This window comes from Antennarius striatus, chromosome 11, assembly GCF_040054535.1.
Source record: "Antennarius striatus isolate MH-2024 chromosome 11, ASM4005453v1, whole genome shotgun sequence".
NCBI classification, from domain to species: Eukaryota; Metazoa; Chordata; class Actinopteri; order Lophiiformes; family Antennariidae; genus Antennarius; species Antennarius striatus.
In genome coordinates, this window is record NC_090786.1 from 4,056,803 (window position 1) to 4,077,799 (window position 20,997).

Here is a 20,997-nt window from a genome sequence, read left to right on the forward strand (position 1 = left end):
ATATAAATAAAGTATAAAGCTTCCTTTTATTTGACATGCTATGTTCTGAAAAAAAAAGGAAGAAGAAAGTATTGGACGATGACAACGTTCTGCAAAGCTACTGAGAAAAAGGAAGTCATGGGAACTGGCACAGGCAGAAATTACTGATAATTAAAAAAACTGAAGAATAAAAGAAGATATGACGGGGAATGATCAAGCATGAGACACATGGTTCGGTCAAAGAGCTTGAACCACCAATCACGGCATCACAATGAGGATTCAGATCAGTATCACCGCTGCTTCTCCCCCAGGCAGCTTGTGAGTCACGCTGTGATTGGTTGGCTGGTCATGATGTAGCAAGGGAACTCAGACTAAAACTATGTTGAAAGAGTTAACCCCCCCCCCCCCACAGACACGCACACACAGACACACACACATACACACACATTGTGTAGGAGGTAGGGTCTTCTAATAATGCACTTCTCTTGTTATGCAGATGAACCTCTGCTCTACGGCTCTTCTGAACGGTTTCCTAGGCGGTGATGAGACGGAAACAAAACTGCCCTTCACACTGAACGTCACACTGTTGTTGGATTTCCAGCTAAAACGACTTGACATTCATTCTGATGGATCCAAACGGGGATTTACTGGAAATGGTGATGAAGCTGATGGAGTCAGATTCTTCTGTAGGCGATGGATGACGAAACGTCATTCCCACGCAGACCGTAACCCCTGAGATGCAGAGGTCATTTCCTGTCATGTGTAGGGAGAGGGAAGATCCACTTCTGTTTTTAATATGCCACTGCTGATCGTCGCAGCACTGATTCTACTGTTATTATTTATAGATTAAGCTGTTGCCTCATAGCAAGAAGGTTGTGGGTTCAAATCCTCCTGGGACTTTTTCATGCACATTTTGCATGTTCTTCCTGTGTTATGTGTTCCCTCCCCAATGGTTTTTGCCTTTCATGACCTGGCTTCACGGCCAATGTCAGCTGGATAGGCTCCATCCCAACCTGAATGTGGGAAAAAATGGATAAATCAAGGAGGCATTCAGGTGTATTCACTTATTTCAGGTTTCAGTGACTAATGTGTGTGTTTTATACAGAGAGTAAGGCTTGTCTTGTCATTACTGTACACACGTCATGAAGGAAACAAACAAACAAACAAGCAAACAAAGACTCTACCCTGCCTTCCCGTCACACTGAAACACTTTCCCAGTGCGTTGAAAATATTTCTGACTTACGTAACCTGTTTTTTAACTGCGTTTGGGTGTGGATGTTTTTATTGTTTGTGTTCAGTGTGTGCTTTTTATATGCATCCACACAATTATCTGCTGATATATGAATATATATGCATATAAATGAAATATATTTTATATTCAACACATTCCTATTATCTGCCCAGTGGTTTTTAATCAAATATGTATTTCCTATGACGGATAATGGGGACATTTGTTTCAAGGTGCAAAAAAATAAATAATCTGGAAATGAAAGTACAATTATTGGGTGCACAGAAATGACTTATTATTCATTTTTTAAGAAGGCGACTGCAGAAATGAGGCAGCGTCTGTAATCATGAACCAGGATGACCTCTCTCCTGAGGTCAGACCCCCTGAAGAGTACCCTGGTTCCAGTCCCAAGCCCTCTTGGACCAAACCCATGATGCAGACGGAAAGAAAAACATTGACTCCTGTCGTTGTTGAGATCATTAGCCAAACCACGTGACTCTCAGATGTTTTGTGAGAACATACCAATCGTATCCTCATTTGGTTAATTTCAACCCAAATCCTGGCTGTGGGATGTGGGATTTTCTCCCAGAGGGGAATCAACAAATTCCTCTGCAATTCCCAATCCTATCTCTAATCCCTGGAAAGGTAACAACAGCCTGAGGACAGGGCCTGTTTGCTGTTTACCTCTGAGAAAGCTCCTGACCACACCTCCCACCGTAACCTCTTTTTATCCTTACTGTTTAACTACCAGTGTGCTGTCATGGCTCTGTGAGTCTAGGCGTGGTTCCCCTTTACAATTATAGTCTTTGTCATTAAGCAAACACTGACAGTTAAGACCTGCTGTGGACTTAACTCTCAAACAGAGAGAGCAGAGCAGGAAGCATGAAACTTCATTTTTAATCTATTGACCAATATCTTTAATAAGATAATAAAAAAAGGATCAAGTGTTCATGTTGTCATCTTGCTGTCCTCCAAATGTTCGTCAAGCGCACACAAGTCTGAACCCTCCAGCAGAGCTCACAGCTGGGCTGGGTGGGGCGTCTTTTATTTCAATGCAAATACGAGTAAGCACACACACACGCACACACACACACACGCACACACACACGGACTTGCAGCAGACAGACAAGCATCAACACAACCTCAGGTCTACTTCACAGGAACAAACAGTATGTTTCTCGTCAGATGTGAAGAAATCCATGACATCACACAAGCTAGGTGCGGAGAAACATTACAACATTTAAAAGCTTTTTTTATTGCATCTTAACACTTTCATCAAAAGTAAGATATTTTTTCCAATATCATTGATAAGATTTCTTTTTTAAAGTTCTTTGGGAGTAATGACAGACACAAGAAACAGATTTGTGATATAATAATAATAATAATAATAATAATAATATACTTTTTGACCAAGCAGCTCTGATGTCACCCCCACCACCCCAGGCTTGAGAAACTACACAAACTCAGCCCTCTGGTCCTTGGTTTGCTTCCATGAAATGGTTAAAATGAAGTTCTGCTGCAGGTCTGTTGGTGTCAACCTCAGAGCTCAGATCTGGGGGGAACTCCTTTGCACAGATGGGCCAGGTTTGAGGTGGTGGGAATCTGGTTAGGATGGCTCCTGGAGTCCCTGTGGTAAAACCCCGAACTTACTTTGCATATTACACATCTCATTTGGTCGGGGAATATCTTTGGATCTGCCAGGACGAGGAAGAATATGTTGATGAGGAGTGGGACACCTGGAATCCTTCAAAACTTGCTGCCACCGTGACCCCACCCTGGATAAACAAAAGAAAATGGATGAATAGATGTTAAAAGGAGCCTCAGCCATACAATCCAGTGGCACTGGATCTAAAAGCTCCACAGAGCAAGAGGAGGGAGATGGCACCGTGAATATGGTTCTTTTTTGATATTCAGATTCACATCATGCAGAGAATTTGAAAATAGAGTGTACTGTATATCTCTAGTTTTTGAAGCGCTCAAGTGCTCATTTAGTGCAGGTAATCAGAGTCCATAAGAACGTGACAAAGGCAGCAGTGTTCTGAGCCCTCTACAAGCAGCGGCCCATTACAGATGGGGGCCGGCTGTGACTTGCAGTAAAACATAGACAGGAATGCTGCAAAACCTGCTTCAGTTAATTTTTTACAGTTGTGCAAATGCATGGAAAGGAGTGAATAATTCATGAAAAACCTGCCAAACATTACAAAACTAACCACAATCATGCACTGTAATATTATTCAGCCTTACAGAGAATTATTTTCATCTTAGAAGTTAAAGTACTGTAATTCTTGTTTCGCAGTTAATTCTGAATTATTTGTTCGTGTGTCGCCATCTGCTGGACAACTATGGGTATTAGATCACCTCGATCTAATATATACAAAATTAAAGGATGAAATATAACCATGTGTAAATATAATCATCTTGGAGAGATTTCTGCTGTTGTTTGTGCAAATAAAAATATATGCAAATTTGAATAGAATTTATTGCAACATTAATTCTTGAACAAATGTGTATTTAAATTGAGTAAATGCAGATTTAAAATGATACTTTTACCTTCTGCCGCACAATTACAAAAGACTCGAGTTTTTAGAAAAAAAATAAGATTAGGAAACAGAACTTTATAATGTGATTGGGGTCCTGAAAATATGGCCCTAGAACCTATTAGTATTATAAGCTTGATAGTTCTGTAAAACAACATATTTCATCAATGGTGGATTTCATATTAGTTAGAGTTTTCAGCTCATCCATGACTCAATCCGATGTCAACACAAATGCTTGTTGGTACATCTCCGTCTTTGTCCTTCTTGTGGTTTGTTCAGGATCTGAGGTAATGTAGTGTCTGTCTTGAGGTAGGGGTCTGAACATGCTGACATAATACTATTTAGGAGCCCTTTTCGATTCCTTTATTGAATTTCATAATTAAATAACTCTTTTGTCTTAATGAGACACATCAGTACATGTTGGGCCTGGGATCATGGGTGTACAGCTCGTTCGGTATGGGACCTATTTATGGCTGGGGCAGACAAACCAAGGTGCACAACTCCTTGATGACCTGAATCACTGACCGTCTCACTGACGCTACATCGGTGCGTTTCACAGTTGCTAATCAGCATCAGTGTACCCCAGAGAACTGTCCTCACTCCATTTCTGTTCACACTAAACTCCCTTGACTTCAAATACAACAGTAATTTGTGTCAATGTCGCGGAACTTTCTGGAACAAAGGTAATCACAAGGAACTGTTGTTGAAGTTTTTATTTCACTTTGCAGCAGCAGAGAATAAAAGTCAGCGAGCAGTTGGGTCGTAAGTGTCACTGAATCATAATTCATAGTGATCATTTGTATACACGAGCAAGGTGTACTGAACAAAGCACTCCCTATGGAAGAAAATCGTATTTTGTTATCAGGTAAAGATGGTGGGAAAAGCACAGAAGGAGGCTACCCATGAGCTCTAGCCTTGAAGACTAGTTGTGGGCAGTTTGGGTGAGATAAACACACACAATTCGTACAGTACAGTAGTTCTATTTTGAAGGCAGCAGTGGCTCAGTGGTAGGGCGGGTCGTCAATGTTCTAAGATCGGCGGTTCGATTCCCACTCACAACCAAAAAACATCCGCAGTGTGAGCAGATAGTGGGATGTGTCATCTCACCTCCGGAGCACTGCCAAGGCACCCTCGAGCAAGGCGCCTTCTCCCTTACAAGTTGCTCATTATGGTGCACCAAGCAGGAGCTGCCCGCCACTCTACCTCCCCCTACATACGCATGAGCCCCTTGTGTGTGTTTTTCTGTATTCAGAAAAGTATATATTAGATTGTTTTGCATCTCCTCGTCCTTCTCGCAGACACTGTGGTTTTGCACCAGTCTCTACTGTCTACATAATAGAACTACTGTACGTAGTGTGTATTTATCTCACCCAAACTGCCCTCAACTAGTCTTCAAGGCCAACTAGCCTCCTTCTGTGCTTTTCCCACCATGTGCACCTGATAAAATATTATTTCTTCCATAGGGATTGCTTTGTTTGGTACACCTTGCTCATGTAGAGTATACAAATGATCACAAATGGGACTTATAACCCGACTTCATATTAATTTGTATCTATAATTGTCTACCTCAGCAAAGTAAAATAACTCCAGACTGTTCCTTGTGATTGCCTTCATTACAGATATTTCTAGGACAGTCAATTTTTAAAAAACGTTTTGAAAACATAAATTTTGCTATTTTAATTCTAGAATATCATCACACCAGAGACTGTGTCACACCTTGTAGTCCTGATAGAAATTGAAAAACACAAAAAGACACTGGATAAAATAAAAATTTCTCAACATAACGACGTTACAAAATATATAAATAACAATATTGAAACAATAAATGTGTAGCCAAATCCTTTTTTTTATTTAAATATGATTCAACAATGTAAGAAGTACTTTCAATTTAATTTAACTGGTCAATTTTAACTTTTGTCTGCTGATGAGAAGTTCTACCTGTCCTCTGAAGCACAATGGTGATATCAAATGGACTCATTTGGGAGCTGCATACACTTAGTTCGAGAAATGGCTCATACATGTACAATTATTCACTAATAATAGTTTAAAAACAAACATTTTGATCTACTGGTTATCTAATCGTTTATAGTGTGTGTGTGTGTGTGTGTGTGTGTCCATATGGGTGAAGAGCCATTTCTCTAACCGACGCACAAAGATGAAATCAGTTGACTTCTTATTTGGTGGACAAACAACAAACCTTATTGTCAGACGGCTCCTTTAATGATGAATCACTCGTCGAAGCTTAACTCCCTCCTCTGGTCACGTCAACAAAATAAGAAGCAAAAAAAGGAACTTCGTTCCCTGTGGCATGAAGAACTCAGAACTAAGGGCCTGGACCTTACAACAGAAAAACTCTAGGAGTTGCATTATTCTTATAGACATCATCTGAAGGTTCAGTCTACTATGAAATCGACAAGCACTCAACAACAACTAGGACTTCTTCTTGTCTTTTTTTTTTTCCTTTTTCTTCTTCTTTTTTAGTGATTTTTTTTTCTGTGGTTTTCCTTTGTCGTCATCACTACTGTTGCTGGTCCTATTTTTGCCTTTCTTCTTTTCTTTGCCATCCTTCAAAGGGTTTCCCTTGTTTGCGATCCGTTCCAACTCCCCCTTTGCCTCCTCCTTGAGCCTGATGTTAGCGGAGTCCGTGGGTCCACAGGACACGGTTATGATCATCTTCTCCTTTCTCATCTCCTCTTGCAGAAAGATGTTTTCCTGGCTGTCACCGCGCGTTCTGTGGTCATCGTGGCGTTTGCTTCTGTGATCCTTCTTGTTGATCTGGTCTTGTTGGTAGTCTTTGTGAGTTTTAGAGTCTCCTGAATCCCTGTGGCGACTTTGGTCTTTATGATCTTTGCTGCTGAGTATGTCCACCTGCAATTTCTGGTAAGTACAAACAGAAAACAATATGCTCTATGAAGACTTGAAATCCAAATGATTGCTATGAGACTATAAACTAACAGAACAGGAAACATGCTTACATTTTTAGAGACACTATGGTGGGTGGCTGCATGATTTTCAGCATTATTCAAATCTCCGATGAACTCCTCGCAATTCTGGCAGTAAAACCCGATTACTGGTGTCAGATAACTCAAACCTGAAAATGTACAAGAAAAGTATTGAAGCACACGGGATATGATTTAATATGAATCACACAATGAAGAAATGCCAGTTTGTGCTAAGAAAAAAGTTCCTCACCATCCTGTTTCATCAATTCCACCAGTTCCTTCATCAAATTTTCCATTAGATTCATTCTGGCTCGTTTCTCTCTCTTCCTCGTGTCATCAACATCTACCTGAGAAGCACAGTTTTAAAATTATAGGCTTTTGTATGTTAATACTCAGATGTTAGCTTGTCACATGTTGGATATTTTTTACCTTGTGTCCATCAGATTGTCTCTGAGATGTGCTGCTGCCATCACCTTTTGTTCTCTTGTCTTTTGTTGCTAATGAAAGATAGAACACCAAAATAATGTTTTCTACTTCGGAAGCATTTAAAAAGAGACCATAATTTATCAAGATAATTCATCTGGCCAGTAGGCAGTTTCCAAATCCTCCACGCTCATTTGTGACAAAATCTCATCCTTGACAACTGGAGAGAAAAAGATCCCATATTAAGTGACACTTATTTCAGTGCTAAATAAATAGCATTTTAACAGACAACAACCCATGCATTAGATGGGCACATTCTTTTCAATTGGTAGGGTTGTAACAATCAGCTTTATAGATCAGAGTCAACATTAACTGCACCTAGTAGTGTCTACCTCCATTTAGACCCAAAAGCCCCAGAACAAGTCAGAGTAGTTTGCCTGACCAACGGCTCTAAACGTTTTAAAGCTACAATCTTTTTGGATTTTTTTGCCTTTATTTGATAGAAACAGCCAAAGAGCTGACAGGAAAGGTATTATTTAATCAAACTCATAGTAAATGTCAGAGGATTCAAAGCTTCAAAATATGTGGAAGGTGCTCTAAAGACTGTACTGTCTGCTTCCCCCCGCCTTTAAAGTTTTTGTAAAAATCTGTTAAGTATGCCTTAACTTGTAATATTATAAAAATAAAGTTACGTGGAACCACATCAGCATTAATTTTTGGGTGACATCGAGAATTGAAAAATGAAGAAGTTGTATTCTAAACCCAAATTAATGTCTTGTACAGAATGAACTGGGTCATGTGAAAATCGTCTACCAAGTTTTGTGGAAAACAGTCTTTTCTTCTTTAATTCTGCTCACAAACCGAACACCCAGCCAACAGACACAGGCCAAAACAGAATTACTAGAAGCAACCTGTTCCAAATGGTTTGAAACAATGCAGGCAGTCCTCAAGATACGAACATCCGGTTCACAAACACTCGTAGATGTGAACAACTGTGTGCATGACTGCGTGTCTTTTGATGTCCGGGAAGTGCATCAGTGCGTCATTCACGTAAGTGTGATGGAATACCTCAGTGGATTAAAGCTTGGCTTAGCCTCTACACCCCCCAGGAGACAATTCATTCAGTAGAGATGTTAATGTTACATTACTGTACTACAGGATTTTATTTTGTTGTTTTTAGATCTTGTAATGGTTTCTGGTCAGTTTTAAGGAATGCTACTTTAGTATTTAGAGTAGCTTAAATGACATCAAATAGCGATTATAGATTGAAATTTAATAATAAAAAACTTATGAACAATTCAACTTATGAATAGGTTGAGGACTACCTGTATATGTACCAAGGATCTCATTCAATCCAACTACTTGAAAAACTGTTGAATTTCTCACTGAATAGAGGAGTCTTACCTTTGATCAGCAACTGGAGAGACTCCAGAGCTTGACGAACCTTTGGGTCTTTCAATACTGGCAACGCCAAACCTGCTGCTGTTGTGACTGAACTTGGAGGAGCAGGACGGAGCTGTTTCATCTCCTGCTGCTCCTGCACCTTCACCATGATCTCGTTGAGGTCTGTTGCGCCCAGACCTTTTAATATACTCTTGATCTTTTCGTGGTCAATACTGTTCAGATCAGAAGAGGATGGGCTTGAGGAAGAAATTTGAAGGGGTAACTCTGAAATGCCAATGCTACCCAATACTGGCTTGTTCTGAGAAAGCTGTGAGAGAGCAACAATATAATTTTCCTGTGGTTGGGCATGTTCTCCAACCTGGGACAATCCTATGGTAGAGAGGTTACAGGCTTGTTCTCTGTTAAGGTCTTCGTTCCCATACAAGAATGACTCCTCATCTTCAAGCTCAGCAGCTTTCTGAGCTGTATACTCCTCTTGACTTGGAACCTGGAGCCAAGAAAAGTCACTGCCTACTCTGTCATGAGGAAGCAGCACACTGTCGTTTTCCAATGTTGAATTGTCCTGGCTGCAAGGTTGCTCATTGGAAACACTCTCTGCTTTAATTGGTTCGTCTGAGGTCTGCACAGAAAACATTCAAAACAATGGCATGATTAAAGATGGTAGCTCTATCACTATATCCTGGAATATGTGCCAAATATATCTACAGGTGGAGCAGGTTCTGATCCATGAAATGCAACAGAAACAGAAAAGAATTGAGAAGCAAAGTTCTCGATGACGACGGGTTTTACCTGAATTGTGAGGATAGCATCTTTGAGGGAAGGTAACCGATTATCCAGTTCTTTGCTGTTCATGACCAGCTTCAGACCTTCTAACAGACTATTCCCCATCAGATTTTTACAGCTGTCATAGCTGAGGCTGGGGCTTCTCTTTCTTTTCTTGTCTTTGCTCTCACTCAGTTCCCAACTGCTACTTTGTGGGCTGGTCCTCCGGACTTGGCTCTTGCTCCGTACAGGACTTCTATTCTTGCTTCGACTCCAACTGCGGGACCTGCTTTTGCTTCTTGCTCGACTCTTGCCACGAGCGTGACTTTTGGCCCTTCCTCTGCTTCGGCTGCGTGCACGGCTTTTGCTCCTTGCACGGCTATGGCTTCTTGCACGACTTTTGCTTCTCGCACGGCTTTTGGCTCGAGATCTGCCCCTGCTTCTGCCGCGACTTCGACTACGGCTCTTGCTCCTGGGTACATGGTTCTTTGACTCAAGTTCTGATTTGATTGAATGTTTGAGGACATCGGCTGACTTCAATGCATCTGCCAGGTTGTACGCCATGTCTCCTTTGAGATAGTCTGGGAAAGGCTTGTTGGCTGCAATGCATCTCAGGAATTCCTCGCCAGCTCTTTGACTGGAAATCAACAATTATGTGTTTTGAACAGCAGTAGACAAAAAAAAGTTAATTCTTCCAGACCGCACCAAACAATTAACATATGTAGTAAATACCTGTGATCTAGAATATGATGACCAACTGCAGCGGGATTCCACTGTGGGGTCTGCAGTAGTTCTGCAGAGTGGCCTCCCAATGCAATCTCTGTACTACCATCTATGGAGTAGCTGCTACAGTGGGGCTGTGAGTGTTCAGAATTCATGTTATAGCACAAGAAAAAATACGCACTTGCATATTCACAACTTAATATACAAATTAAACATTATTTGCAAATGCAAAACTTTTGGAATCTTGAAGCGTGGTTACAACGCAGGCAATTCAAGGTATGCTTTTCTCATCCAACTTGCCATAATGACCCTGTCAACCAAAATAATGCTAACAAGTCAAGGTGTAAAGAACAATGACACATGGGTCAGGGATGTTCCTCTTGTCTACAGGATCAAACAACATGCTAAGGCCCATAAACTACTCACCAAAGGTTTGGAGGAAACTGGTTCAACATTACTTTTTGAATGTAGGAAAAATGTAAATTCTTGATGGTTGTGTCCTAAATATGGAAAACTGCATTGGCTCAAATATCAAAAAATACAATTTTTATTTTTTGTTATTTTTAGACATTACAGTATATTTCCTCCTGGATTGACACACAGCAAAGTACACCATTGCCAATAATTAAGCTGTTTTTGAGAAAAATCTTGCAATAAAACAAAGAACTGGTGAAATCCTTCCAAGTTTTACATGAATTAATCTTGTGTTCTTCCACAATCCTGTTTATGCACAAACAAAACAACCAGCAAATGGACTTGGGTAAAAAATTAGTCTCTATAAGATTTATCAATGGCTGCTTTTGATGCTGCCATGTTTCAGCTGATTTAATGTAGAAATTTTTTGTGTCTCAGCAATAAATCAGGGACCAACTTGTGTACCGACTAGGATGGTCTAAGATGAAATCTAGCTTTACTAAAAGAATACCTTTGATTAAAAAAAAATAGATTTATTTATTTATTAGGCACTTCTTCATTTTTTTTTGTCTGGGTGTTTTTGATTTACTTTTACTGGATATGAAACCTCCAACTCTTCAGACCATATCAAACTAAATCTGAACTCAAGAAGAAACTTTAAGGATGGTAAACTGTGTTTAAAAAATTCCAGGAAAAAAATCAGAAATCTCCCCACCACTGTAAGATTATATCATTGTAGCTAACACACATTTACAAATACAGGTAGTCCTGAAGATACGAACATCTGACTTATGAACATTCATAGATATGAAAACCCATCATATCTGACAACTGTAGTGCCCCTTTCAGTCACAACCCCCACTGAGCAGCACTGCTACATATGTGTGACAATCTCTCCGATGACAGCTCTGCCGCTCAATGACAATAACTCCTCCCTCCTCCTCTTTCTTCAAAACTATGCACTAGCTTTGCCGATAGATCAAAGCTAGGGCATAGTTAGATCAAAGCACTAGTTTTGATCTACGGTCTTACTCTGGCCTTCTCCCTTGTTTATCATATCCAGTTCTTGAGTGTACAGAAGTTGCAATTTGACCATGACCTAGTTTTGTCAAGGTTAAGGTCATCATGTCATTTTCATCCCCTTTGCCACCAGAGTAATCTTCTTTTTGTTTCATCTTTCTATCTGCAATGGTTGCGAAGATATTTGGTGGATATACTAACGGGCGAATGAACGAACGGACGAACACTGACAATTACATCATCATTTTGAAGCGGGATGTAATTATAGATTCATCCATCCATTTATCTTCTTCTGTTCTTCAGGGTCACGGGGGTTGCTGAAGTGTATCCCAGGAGACTTCGGGCAAAAGGCGGGGGGACATTGCAGGTGCGTTGCCAGTGAACTGCTGAACCGCACAAAGGTCAAAGTATTCATGCACACACTCACACCTATGAGTAATTTTGACATGTCGTATCCAACTAAACTGCATGTTGTTGGAGGCAGGGGGAAGCTGGAGAACCCAGAGGAAAACCACACATAGGGAGAACATACAAACTTTGCAAAGAAAGGACTTGAACCCAGACAGCGACAGCACTACTCACTGTGCCACCCGCAATCATCATAGTCAGATGAAGATGTTAACATATGAACCTACAGTGTAGCTTATTTGTGACTGGGTTATTTTTAAAGTCTCATTGCAGAATTTACACATACAAACTGTAACACACAAATAAGCACATTTGATTTAAAAACTTGTTAACTACACGTTTTGTTTATGTTTACTTATAAATGAAGTCCATGCACAGCTCCTTCGGAACAAGAGCATCAAGAAAATTTTGAGTTGAGATATGTAGTCCTCCGTTTTTATAGTAAGGCAAGGCGAGTGGAAAACAAATGAATGGCTGTACTTGAAGCTCTGACTGTAGATTGTAGTTTACTGTCACTTCTTCTACGGCTGAGGAAGAAGAATCCTCAGCCGAATCCCTGGGATCACCAGCGCCCCCTACCATGACGCACGAGAACTGCCTGCCTTTTCCCAGCAGTTACAGGACCGCTCGAATAAAGAAAGACGTTACACACATAAAGTTGACAAAAAACACTATATATTAGTTCATCGAGCAAACGTGTTTGAACATTTTAATAGCGACGTACAGAGAGATCACTGTATGGTATGCCATCACATTAGCTGAGCCATTGCACAATCCATGGTGAGGCTCGGCTGGCTGGTGCCTCACCACGTCTTCTCAGTATTTCAGTAAATGTGAAAATTCAGCAATTTTGAGTAAAAATAACCTAAAATTGGTGATGTTAAACGAAAAATATATAATTCACATCAAATGGATATCACTGGGAGGCAGGTGAGGCCGTTCCTTACCTGCCTCCCCTGACCGCACATCACTGAATGGTTTATAGAAGCACTTTCAAAGAATATTAATTCCTTTTGTTTGAGCATTACACGTTACACTTGTCACACTGAACTATGGGTATAAGAAAAATGTGTACTTAGTCATGTGGCAACGCTTGTGGTGAAGTATTGGTAGGTTATGTTCGATGCTGTTACCAGAGAAAACAGACAAGAGACAAAGCCGAGCAGCTTAAAGAAAGACAGCAAACAGTTTTTCTTTTTAAAGTTCTGACATACTTTGTGTGACCACTGTTGAATTACATTTGTAAGGTGAAAAAAACAAAGAAACACAATACCGTACAGTGTAATCACAACAAATAAAAGGCTAACCACATATGCAACACAAACAGTCAAGCAAAAGAGATAAAGTAAAAGGCTGACTACATAAATATGCAGGGTTAATAAACACATTTGACAAATGACGTTTAAAACTAGCATTTACTAGCCTAAATGAGTATAAGCAAGTTCCATTATTAACTGTGCCTTCCATTTGTTGAGCCATCAGTCATCCACTTCTGCACACTCAACTCAGGTCCACTGTTTCAGGCTTGTTTTAATGGGTCAGTGACACTTCAGTGAAGGCAAGGGGGCTTTCGATAGACTTGCAGCATATTCCCATGAAGTTATATGCAAACTTGTTTAAATAAAGAAATGACTGACCCACATAACTGTTCTTCAGGATCAGTCACCAGCAAGGAGAGCTCTTTTGAAACTAGCCATTGCATGTTATCCACTGTAAACTATCTCACCAGCTACAGCAGCATAGCAACCATCCATGCAAGCAGATCCAATCACCTCTGGATCATTGTACAGAAAGAAAGACCACTAGCTTGCTGCTACCATGCTAGTAAGAAATTGCACAATAAATTTCACTTAATCAGCTCTTACAGTGTTGTTTTTTTTCAAATATGGAAGAAGTACATCATTAACTATAGATTTGAAGTGACAAATGAAACGGATTCTCTTGTAGATTATACCCAACACTCCGTCAAGTGTGTAGTTTCCTCTACAAGCTTTCAATCTTCATTTCTTTGACTGTAGAATCATTTATGCTTTGCTCAATGGCTCCAAAAATAATTCATTCCAAAAATATAGAATGACATTTAAAGGTTGCACCTGTTAAAAGATGAGACAAGATTACTTATGGGTACGGCAATTGCATTACATTAAGTAATATAAGACAGAAATCTTAATTTTAGAAAAATAACAGCAACTGCACTTTAACATAAAACAAAAACTGTCTATTTACTGTCTTATTTCCAGGCTGCGTAAAAGGTTACGGTCATGTAATGTGTAGCATGAGAAAACAACCTGATCTATTATGAAAATCACATTTTTCAGGTCTTTACATATACATAGTGGTCCTCCCTAACCCGAACAACTCATAGAATCTGGAAAACAAATGTTTCCCTTTGTGACACTTTGGTGCAAGAAATTTCAAATACAGTGTAGTTGGGACATCTGGCAGCTGAATGACATGAATTAAACCTTAAAGTAGAACAAGAAAACTATCAACTGAACATTTTTTATGTAAAGCAGGCATATATACCTTTGTGGCTGATCCATTCCCTGCTGTCCGTTGATAGTGACGCTGAAATGAATTCTTTCTTGCAGACATCGAGAAGATGAAGCATTTGCAGAAAAGACCTACATAGCATCTAATACGCAGGAGCAGTGATGATACTGTCCTAAACAGAAAAATCAGGACTTGCTGTGGTGTGTTTGACGTTGAGTAGAATAAACAAATTGCTATGTCTGATGGTCATATTAACTTTTTTTTTTTTAATCTGTGTAAAAATTATCAGCTGGATAAAACAAAAAAACACACATTTTCACGATTTGAGTGCAACTAGAGTTTGCTAACAATGTCAACTTTAAATTGCAGACATTTGTATGGTTATTAATTAGCAGCTATAAAGCTCCATCATTGTGAAGTATGATGATGCCATGCACACAAGGCTGCATTAAATGTCTCCAAGGTATCTGAGAAACAATCTGAAAATGAAGAAAAGAAGTCTGTAGGAGAAAGGCACTGACTTTAGTCTGCAGGTAAAGCTTTTGTAATATTCTGTTAGCAGAAGCAGTTCTACATTGACAATGTTACTTCCGCATAATAGTACCGACAACAAACATCACCTTACTCCAATTTTAAATTAATATTTAAAAAAAAAATAAAAAAATCAAGCACTTCTAAAATCAAACTTTTGCATTTAATTTAGCTCATTTAACCCAACGTGCAAGAAAAAAAAAGTATTTTGAATTTCTAAGTAGATCGCTTGTCAATACTGGCTGTTCGTCACTATGTTCGTTCTCTATTTCTTGCTAGCGCCAACTGGGTGGTGGACGTACCCCGGTGAAAGGCCCCGATGGTGATCCGTGATGGAGATAACGTTTATCCGATGCCCAAAACGTTCCACGAGGTCCCCGAGGATAGCGTGCCGGTGGCGGACGAGGACCACACGGCCTCCTGAGTCTGATAGCACCCGGGTGTCGCGGAGGACCGTAACGCAACGTCCCGCGGGGATCGTTACCCGGGTGATACATGCTAAAATCGGTGTTCCGGCGACGGTAGCGCCGGCAGAGAGCGGCATTAAATGGGCGATATTAGTTTGTCGCGTTTGTTTGCAATCCAAAAGCTGTTGAGTCGATCAACTGGACGTTGTTTGCAATGTTGGCAGGAATTTGATTTCCGATGCACCCGGATACGCGACACAATACACCGGAAACCGTTCTTCTTCTCTCGCATAATTGCCGGTGGCAAAATGACCACTCTAGCGCCACCTTCTGGACTGTTTATGCACAGCGCCAGTCCAGCAAGTTCATGAGCTCAAATGTTCAGAATTAAATCAACAACGCTGCTGTGTTCTCATCTCAGAATTTATTATTCTGTCACACATCCAGACAAACATTTTCCAACATCCATATCTGTATGCATACAATGTCTTTTTCAAAATAACAAAAACAGATTCCAGTCAAACTGACCAAAAACAAAACGCAGACTGGACAGATGGTGCCATTCCAAGTCAAATTTCAAGAAACTACAAAGCATTTCATTGATCCAACAGATTCCCCCGTAGCGGAAGAAACAGCAGGTGCACCAACACTGGGATCTATTCCTCTTCCTGAACAAAACGTCAAATGTAAGGCTAATAAAGTGTGAAAATGAGGCCTATAATGCACTCCAACTGACCAATTTACCCCATAATGTTTGGCTTGAATATAAGGGTGAAATAAAACAAACAGATAATTATGAAATGGAGAGGCCAATATGAAAGGCTGTACTGTGTTTGTACACGTATTTCCATCAACTTTAAACTGAGCTGAAAAGTTGAAATGACAAGCATTTTGAATGTGTTCTCAGACCCGATGTCCACCGCGGCGTCTTTAACTGGTGTAATGTCTGCCTTGATTGAAGCCAGCCTGGTTGTAGTGCTGCCCACCATGTTGGAAGAACTGTTCAAACTGTCCTCCTTGGTTAAAACTCTGCCCTCCTCTCCCTCCCCAGCCTCCCCCTTGTCCTCCTCGACCTCCCCTCCCCCTCCCTCCCCGACCTCCTCGACCCCCGCCCCTCTCCTGATGCCAGTTCCCATCCTGGTGGTAATTGTCATGGTAACCACCTCCACTTCCACCTCCATGGTAACTAGAATCTTGGAAGCCGCCTTGGTTGTTCCCTCCTCCGCCGTAACCACCCCTCCCTCCTCCCCCGTGATGAGCTCCTGCATCTTGATAGTGGCCCTGGCTGTAACCTTTCCCTCCTCCACCCCCCTCTCCCCAGCTTCCTTGCACCTTCCCCCCTCTGGGACCCCCTCTCCCTCCTCTATCTGAATATCCTCCACGGCTGCCTTGGGAGTAGTGATCGTGGCCTCCCCGTCCACCTCCACCATAGTGTCCCCCACCTTGGGGCGCATCCTGCCGCTTCTGCCAAGAAGGCATCTCTGGAGGTGGGGCCTCAATCTCACAGGGCCGACCTCCTCTGTCTGGTACTCGACCCATTAGAACCTAGGAAAATGATACAAGAGATGTTCATGAGATTAAAAAACAACGGTTATCAAACTAAATAGTGAACTTAAGAGACAAAACTGGTTTTCTAAAGCGCTTTCATGAAGATTAACTTATTTCCTGGACGTAAATGCAACTAAAACCAATAGTTGTTTGTTGAAGACCTTATGGACATTGGCTTTCTTGTCAGCAGGATTATGGAAAAACTATTGAACTGATTGTCAAATAAATTGAGAAGGATGCATCTACATGGAAATACAAAGATTAGCTTTAAGTTTTATTGTTAATGTCAATTTTATTCCTAAAAGAAAAGAAAGTGCTTCTTCAATACTAGAGCACATACTGACATGAACTTTGACAGACTAACAGGATAAAAATGTTGTTTGACATAGAAACGAAAACATTCTGTGACATTCCGGTGTTACACCAACCTTATTGATGGCACAAGCAGTCTTCTCTCTTATCTTGCCGCTGCTCGTTCGAAGAATTTTAGAGAAGTCTTGTCGAACAGCAAGAAGGTGAGCGACAGAGATTTTGCTTTTGGCGTAGAGGGTTGAACGTAGCGGCTGGTAAACCTTTGCTAGCTTGTCTGCATACGCCTGGAAGACAAACACACATCTCGTCCATTTTTAAAAAGCAAACAACAGCAATGATTTCCTTTTTTCTGAACTCATATTTCAAGCGGATCTGCCAAGCATTCTTGTATTTCTAAGAAGCAACCCACTGAACAATGTAAAGTTTCTGAGAGAAACCAGGTGGAGAAAACAAATATGCAAAGCATAGACCTACAAAGTGTGAAAACACATCCTGATTATTATTTGATTAAAAAGATTGAAGATATACCTTTGCTTTGTCGGACCAACCAAAGGACTGCACAGTGACATCGAGACGTTTCAACAACATTTTCCTCCTCACTTCGTACTCATTTACAAGTGCTTGGTTGATACCTTCGATTTTTTCCTGGAAAACAGAAATAAAGAATATTTATGGGACATCTTTCACGTACAGATAGGAAAATAAGGGAGGGACAAAGTGTTTTGTTGAATTTACCATGTGCATAGGTCCCAGGCTCTTTTTCATCAAAGGCTCTCCAACGTGATTGGCTGGGACTCTGCTTATAGCTTCTTTTAGCTAGAAAGACAACATGCAGATTTGATTCCATGTGTAAATACAAAGACATTTCTCCAACTGCTTTAAGTATAGCCAACATATTTAACGGCTTACCTCATCAATCTTTCATAAATACTTAATATCAATATTTTGATAACTTAATTTTTAAAACAGGGAAAGATGTAACATGCTAATGCTGCTTTCATGTTTTCCTCTGAAACATCTGTATTGAAATGTTTGGCATCTGACTCCATAGTGCTTCTATTCTCAGTTGACAGTGACTGACGAAGGGCTTCAGACTTCAGACTCTTCTAATAATTGTGTATAATGGATACTTCCATCCATCAACAGCCTGTCTATCAACACATGCAGCGTCATCACCACCGTTTGACAGGCTGACAACAGGTTAGAAAACAGTTTTATTGGTCAAATACCATAAAGTATGTCACAAATAACTATTTGTATTTGCAATGACCTGGACATGTTTCAGCTCTGTTAGTACTAGTAAGCAAACCCGGGGCTGTTTGTGATGGACTGGACCCACATTTCCCCCGGGCTAAATGTTTTAAGTGTACTCAATCCCTTGGTGTCATCAACTGACCTTCTTCTCTATTCCGCTGAAAAACTGGAACATGGTGATGTTGGCTGGAGGCTTGGACATACCGAGCACCATACAGATTCCCTTCAGTTCTTGGAAGGCAGGGCTGCCCGACTCCTGGGCTTTTTTCTCAGGCTTATTAATCAGGATCATCCTCGACGCCTCCAACTCAGACACCAAAAATGCTGTGACAAAATGTGCATTTCGAATAATTTTAACTGCCATAACAGGGCGAGTATTTTTCAGTGCCATCTGAAAATAAGTGAGAGCCATTAAAGGGAAAATCTGGCTTTGTCGACCATTCCTCTATTCCATGCATTTGAGCAAATGCAATGCCATTTAACTGACATAGAGGAGGAGGGCTAGTGCTTACGGGGAAATTATTGTTGACATAGTTTATAGTGATCCACCAGGAGCAGAAAAAAGTTCTTGTACAGTGTCTGTGCAATTTACACGAGGCATAGCTGATGAACTTTATTAATGACTTGAATCTCAGAATAAATCACGTTAATTAATGGTCTGTGTTCTCTTACATATTCAAACCAGGCTCATAATATCCTAATAAATTTTGATTCACTTCTAAACGTTTAGTCAAATGTACATGAGGGTGAGTCTCTAACTCAGATGAAACATGTCTTGGATAACAAAGCAGATATCCCAGAGCCAATCAGTGCTTAATTTAATTTCCCAATGTTTCATTTAAAAACATCTGTTTTCTTTCAGAAAGGTATTCGACTTTGTTGTATTGCTGCAAAGTGCTGTTAACTTACTGAGGAGCAGCAAACAGTCTTCCCTATTGAGGAACCTCTGGGTGATATCTCCACTGGTAAGGACGGAGTAAGGGCAGGCAAGCTCTGACAGCAGCCCACTCATTTCTAGTTGGAAGCTTTCTGATTCACTTGGACCTGGAAGGTGCATAGACCAAAATCTATCAAACACATGGTAATACAACTCAGACTCTGGCATATCTCAAAAGAAAAACAGAACTTCGTACAGTTGGTGGCATGGACATTCTCCTCCAGCTTACAGTACAGTCTTAGCTCTGAGACAATCCAGGCACAGAGCTTTGTGTACTCAGGCGAAGCTGCTCCCTTGCTCACAGCTGAATCCAAAGCTCTGTCCTCCACTAGGGGGCCTTGGTACCTGTAGTGACACAAACACAACCCATTTAGAAATAACATCAGACCATATTAACTCTGGTCCATGATGGTCATTCGCCTCTTGCTCTTGCTCCCGCCTCATGCCCTATGCTAGCTGGGATAGGCTCCAGCTCCCAATGACTCGCTGCGGCAGATAAAGCGGAAGAAAATGGATGGATGGATGGATGGATGGATGGATGGATGGATGGATGGGTGGGTGGGTGAGATGGATTGCACCAAGTATCAGGAAATCCTGGAAGAAAATGTCTTGCCATTTGTGAGGAAGATGAAACACGGAAGCATAATGAGAAGACCTCAAAGTCCACCAAGGCCTGGTTTCAGAAGAAGTCCTGGATCACCATTAGTCTGACTTAAATTAAAAAGAATTCTCTGGTGGAGGATGTAACTGGAGGACTGGAGATCTTTGCCCATGCGGAATGGGCCAAGATTCCTCAAGAAGTTTCCAGAAGCTGGTGTCTGGACTTGTATGACGTTTACAGCCGCACATATCAGGCAAAGGGTCTCTGCAAAGAACAAACGCTTGCCATAATAGCATATCGCTAATAAAACCCATGTATAATATGCGAGTCTTGTATATATGCAACACTCACTTGCCTTAGTGTTCCATGAAGTCAATACTTCAGTGACAATTAAGAATCTACTAGATAATTAATTAATTATTTAAGCACTGATAACTGGTTCTAGTTAAGTCAGCTCTGCTGACATAAATTATGGTAGGAACCAATTCTTCTGACGCAGTTTCCGGCGCAACACATGAACTCAGTTCGTTATAAATACCCGGGCCAACATAGATGTGACGCACCTCCAAAAACAAAACCATTAACCGCATACTAAACTTAGCTAACAGCAGGTTAGCCGCTTTGCTAAAGCAAGGCACACTGGTCCAAGTAGACTGGTGGTTTGAATGCTAGTTTTAGTTTATAATCATAATATAATCTTCGACTTACCCTAAATCCTCAAGAGAGACGAGGATGTCATTCTCCATCTCAACAATCTGTCTCTACGTTCTCAGTTCACACACTCTGAAAGCAGGAGCTCACATCAGCCAGCTCAGCTGATACACGTTTGACGGCTCACTGAGGAAACACTTCCGGTGTCTGTGTCACGTGGTGTCTCTTCTTCTTCTTCTTCCCCTTCTCCCGTTTTGTCTTTGTGGCCTTCCGTTTCATCTTCGTCTTTAATAATAGATTTGTTATTTAGTTTATGATATTTTCTGAAATAGTAAAAATAAATTAAAAAATTTTTTTTAAAAAAGGTTATAACGTGTCAAATTGAGAACTGTGAAAGTGAACCAGACTTTTCATCTACACCCA

General features: G+C 40.7%; 2 protein-coding genes across 5 annotated transcripts; both read right to left on the reverse strand.

The window, feature by feature from the left end:
* Positions 1 to 43: 43 nt before the first annotated feature.
* On the reverse strand, positions 44 to 15,536 carry si:ch211-195b21.5 (uncharacterized). 4 transcript variants are annotated; one of them, XR_011037312.1, is made up of 10 exons: positions 15,167 to 15,536; positions 10,008 to 10,132; positions 9,303 to 9,912; positions 8,514 to 9,132; positions 7,116 to 7,183; positions 6,937 to 7,033; positions 6,720 to 6,835; positions 5,942 to 6,621; positions 2,858 to 2,982; positions 44 to 992 (listed from the first exon to the last, which is right to left on the reverse strand). XR_011037312.1 is itself a non-coding variant. In XM_068327456.1 (8 exons), the coding sequence occupies exons 1-8, from the start codon at positions 15,359 to 15,361 to the stop codon at positions 6,175 to 6,177; spliced, it is 2,277 nt and encodes a 758-aa protein (XP_068183557.1). In that variant the 5' UTR covers positions 15,362 to 15,536; the 3' UTR covers positions 5,583 to 6,174. The 4 variants fall into 4 exon arrangements, 1 of the variants encoding a protein (XP_068183557.1); XR_011037311.1 differs by lacking the exon at positions 44 to 992 and having other exon boundaries at positions 2,517 to 2,982; XR_011037313.1 differs by lacking the exons at positions 44 to 992; positions 15,167 to 15,536 and having other exon boundaries at positions 2,517 to 2,982; positions 10,008 to 10,826.
* Positions 15,537 to 15,680: 144 nt separating this feature from the next.
* On the reverse strand, positions 15,681 to 20,766 carry fam98a (family with sequence similarity 98 member A). Its single transcript, XM_068327492.1, has 8 exons — positions 20,632 to 20,766; positions 19,519 to 19,667; positions 19,295 to 19,429; positions 18,528 to 18,709; positions 17,867 to 17,947; positions 17,660 to 17,776; positions 17,248 to 17,415; positions 15,681 to 16,816 (listed from the first exon to the last, which is right to left on the reverse strand). Exons 1-8 carry the CDS (start codon positions 20,667 to 20,669, stop codon positions 16,202 to 16,204), a joined length of 1,485 nt encoding a protein of 494 aa, XP_068183593.1. The 5' UTR covers positions 20,670 to 20,766; the 3' UTR covers positions 15,681 to 16,201.
* Positions 20,767 to 20,997: the final 231 nt, after the last annotated feature.

Coding starts and splice junctions, on each gene's coding strand:
- si:ch211-195b21.5 (XM_068327456.1), bottom strand. CDS start 15,361: ATGTATCACCCGGGTAACGATCCCCGCGGGACGTTGCGTTACGGTCCT. Junction 9,913..10,007: donor CATCATATTCTAGATCACAG/GTATTTACTACA, acceptor GTTGATTTCCAG/TCAAAGAGCTGGCGAGGAAT. Junction 9,133..9,302: donor ATGCTATCCTCACAATTCAG/GTAAAACCCGTC, acceptor TTTTCTGTGCAG/ACCTCAGACGAACCAATTAA.
- fam98a (XM_068327492.1), bottom strand. CDS start 20,669: ATGGAGAATGACATCCTCGTCTCTCTTGAGGATTTAGG. Junction 19,430..19,518: donor GAATGTCCATGCCACCAACT/GTACGAAGTTCT, acceptor TGCACCTTCCAG/GTCCAAGTGAATCAGAAAGC. Junction 16,817..17,247: donor CTGCTTGTGCCATCAATAAG/GTTGGTGTAACA, acceptor TCATTTTCCTAG/GTTCTAATGGGTCGAGTACC.